Below are 3,574 nucleotides of genomic sequence, written 5' to 3'. Positions count from 1 at the left end.
ATCATTCATTTTCTCTTGGAAGTAAATGTCTCTTAACACTTATTGATGTCCTGTGGGTCATCCAGTTGTGTGGCTTTGAAGAGAAGGAAGAGCCAGTACTCCAGCAGTAGAATTCAGCTATAGACTAGAGCTAAAGTTGCAGTCTTATCTCTCTAGTTTTAGTAGCAAAATAAAGTGGTACATTTCAGCATTTAGTTTATGAGTGCGGAACCATTTTCATTGCAGATGCATCAAACTGCAGTTTGGAGGAGAGGCAGCACAAGCAGAAGCCTGGGCCTGGCTTGCAGCCAATCAGCTCTCATCTGTCATCACTACTAAGGAATCTAGGTACAGCCCTAGGGTTAATCCAGCCCTGGGTAGTTTTACCTGTCTCAATGCTATAGCTCTCTTTCTTTGATTAAATTGTCCTGCACAGATCATTTCACTTTTTTCTTTCTTTTTTGGCTAAGTTGTTGTAAAAGCTGAGAAGTTTATAATTAGGGTGACATCATGCCCATTTATTCTCCAAACCAGTATGCCTTTGCCAATGAAATGTTTCCTTCTCCATATCCCCCTCCTCAAAGACTTACTGTATTTTATATCATTAAGAAAATGTTCTTTTACAGGCAAAAGTCCACATTTACGTGGTTTGAGAGTGTGATGTTCCTTTGTTCCCCATTTCTTCCATTGAGCTGTCACTACATGGTTGTCATCACAGTGTCTTCTTATAGCTTGTCTCCAGCTACTATTTAGCAGTTTGTCACCACCAACCCCTATTGTCCACCAAATTTTCTTCACATCTCCTCTCTGCATGTACTTACCTAATGTAGACACTTAGTGTCTGCCTGAATGTACTTCTGCTTCTTCAGAATCCTTCTCTGACATCCCAAACCCTCAGTAAACTTCCCTTCCTAAACTGCTTTTACAGTTTATACCATGCAACTTATCACTTTGGAATGGTAGCATTTTCATTTTAGAATTTGGAAGACCTCTGACATTAGTTTTCAATGCCTAAATTAATAATATATCAGAATCACTTACTAAAATGCAGATTATGAAACATCACCCTGTTCTTCTAAGTCAGAACTTCTACATGATTCTAATGCTTGATGAGGTTTGGGAACCTGTGATCTGAGCCAGTTTCCTTGTTTTAGAAATCCAGGAACAGGCTGGGCACAGTGGCTCATGCCTATAATACCAGCACTTTAGGAGGCCAAAGAAGGAGGATTGCTTGAGCCCAAGAGTTCTAGACTGGCCTGGGCAACATAGCAAGACCCCAGCTCTTCAAAAAAATACAAACATTTAAAAAATAACAACAACAACAACAAAAACCCAGAAACAAAGAAGTTAAATGAATTGTATAGTCAAATAAATATGTGGTTCGTGGGAGAGAATTTAAGAATCTACGTTGTCTAGTTTCTAGTACTATCCCCTAAGTCACATTGATCATAATAACATTAGTTACCATTTAGCTGTATTACCAATTCATTTGTGAGCTTCTACAGGTTTTTTTTTCTTTCAACCCCTTGGTCAATTCGCATTCTAAAGATTTTTTTCCTTATAAATACCTACTTTGAATGGTACTCTATTAATAATCTGAAACTTATTGGTCATTTTTGCTTTTTTCAAGTGCTACAGATGAAGCATGGCGACTATTATCAACTTACCTGGAAAGATACAAAGTTCAGAATAACTTGTATCACCACTGTGTAATCAACAAGCTCTTGTCTCATGGAGTGCCTCTGCCTAATTGGCTTATAAACAGTTACAAGGTAAGTGGATCTTGTAGAGATTGAGAACCCTCTCTCATTCTGATTGTGAGATGATTAAAAAGAAAAGGATGGAGTAATAACTTATGGGAATATATCGACTTATGTACTTTGGGAAGTTTTTCATTCATTGTTAAAAGCACTAAAAACAATTTAATTTCAATTCCACATGTAGTACTGGGTATTTGGATTTGAAGTTCCATAAGTTAGTAATTAAGTTAATGGCTGCTTGTGTGCTGGCTAAACAATGAGTTAATATTTAGAACAATGAGTATATGCATAACATAGTATTATATTTACTATCCATAACTCAAAAAATTCACAGGAATGGACAGAATAGTTTTCAAATAATATAATAGCATGGCTGGTCCAAGTGCAGTGGTATCTATAACAAATTGGTCATAACCAGTTATAGATTTCTTTGTTCCTTCTCCACTCCCACTGCTTCACTTGACTATTAAAGGGGGGAAAAATGGGTCCTTGGGCTGTCTGTATCAGCATTATTTGGGCGGTGGGCTTCTTCAAAATACAGATTTCTGAGCCCCATCCAAGACTTACAGAATCAAATTATCTGGGGCTGAGGGGCAGGAATGTACATTTTAACAAGCTCCTAATTTGATTTTGATGCAGGCTGAACTTTGAGAACTACTCTGACACCTTGGATAGAATAAGAAAAGAGAAAATCTAAATGTTAAAAATCAGGAAAGATGGCAGAGCAATTTAGCTGGCGTCTGTAATCCTGGCACTTTGGAAGGCTAAGGCAGGAGGATTGCTTGAGGTCAGCAGTTTGAAACCAGCATGAACAAGAGCAAGACCCCATCTCTACAAAAAACAGAAAAATTAGCCACGTGTGGTGACATGCACCTGTAGTCCCAGCTACTTGGGAGGCTTAGGCAGGAGGATCACTTGAGCCCAGGAGTTTGAGGTTGCTGTGAGCTAGGCTGATGCCACTCTACTCTATCCCAGGCAACAGAGCAAGACCATCTCAAAAAAAAAAAAAATTAGAAAAGTTAATATATTTCTTTAAGTTAGGAAGTAGAGAAGGCAACTAAGGTGGTAAGATAAGATTGTAATCAAATCAGAATATTTTAACAGCATATTTAACATAATTAATAGAGCTCTTCCAAACCAAGGCTATATTCACATTTAAAATTGGTGATTCTTTGAACTCCTTTTCCATTTGTCATTCATATATTTTTGAGAATTAATGAGACTGTATTGCTACTGTAGTACTCAACATTTGTTAACTTTACAATTGTGGAAGCTGAAGTAGAAAGAAGTTAAAATATGTCTTCTTAGATTATAAAACAGGGGAGGAAGATCATTTAACAGAGCCTCACAAGTCCAGAAGTAGCTGGGCTATTGGGAATTCAACTCTCATCCTAAGATATAGATGAGTAAACCAAGGCACTCATTTATTTATATTGAGAAATGTAAATGCCAAGGAATCAGACATCCAACATTCTTTAGTCAGCATCCAGGTAAGAAGGAAATAGGTCTATATTCCTAATCATTTACTTTTTACAGAAAGTTGATGCCGCTGAGTTGCTTCGTCTGTACTTAAACTATGACCTTTTAGAAGAAGCTGTGGATTTGGTGTCAGAATATGTGGATGCTGTACTGGGGAAGGGACATCAGTACTTTGGAATTGAGGTAGGCATGCATAGGTGGTCCTCGATTTACAATGATCTGACTTAATTTTTCAACTTTACAATGGTTCAAAAGTGATAAGCATTCAGTAGAAACCATGCTTCCAGTACCCATGCAACATTCTATTTTCCACTGTCAGTACAGTATTCAGTAAATTACATGAGATATACAACACT

General features: G+C 37.4%; 1 protein-coding gene across 1 annotated transcript in view; it reads left to right on the top strand.

Annotated features, from left to right (window-relative positions):
• The window catches only part of NUP160 (nucleoporin 160kDa), an 86,061-nt gene that overhangs the window by 72,565 nt on the left and 9,922 nt on the right, over positions 1–3,574 (top strand). Inside the window, exons 25-27 of the mRNA XM_012645106.1 lie at positions 204–327; positions 1,610–1,751; positions 3,276–3,401. Coding sequence (XP_012500560.1) covers positions 204–327; positions 1,610–1,751; positions 3,276–3,401 — 392 coding nt within the window. The remainder of the gene's footprint in view (positions 1–203; positions 328–1,609; positions 1,752–3,275; positions 3,402–3,574) is intronic.

This window comes from Propithecus coquereli, unplaced genomic scaffold (genome assembly GCF_000956105.1).
Source record: "Propithecus coquereli isolate 6110/MARCELLA unplaced genomic scaffold, Pcoq_1.0 Scaffold227, whole genome shotgun sequence".
Taxonomy (NCBI): Eukaryota; Metazoa; Chordata; class Mammalia; order Primates; family Indriidae; genus Propithecus; species Propithecus coquereli.
The sequence above is the reverse complement of the archived record's forward strand: the minus strand, read 5'-3'. Positions and strand labels throughout refer to the sequence as shown.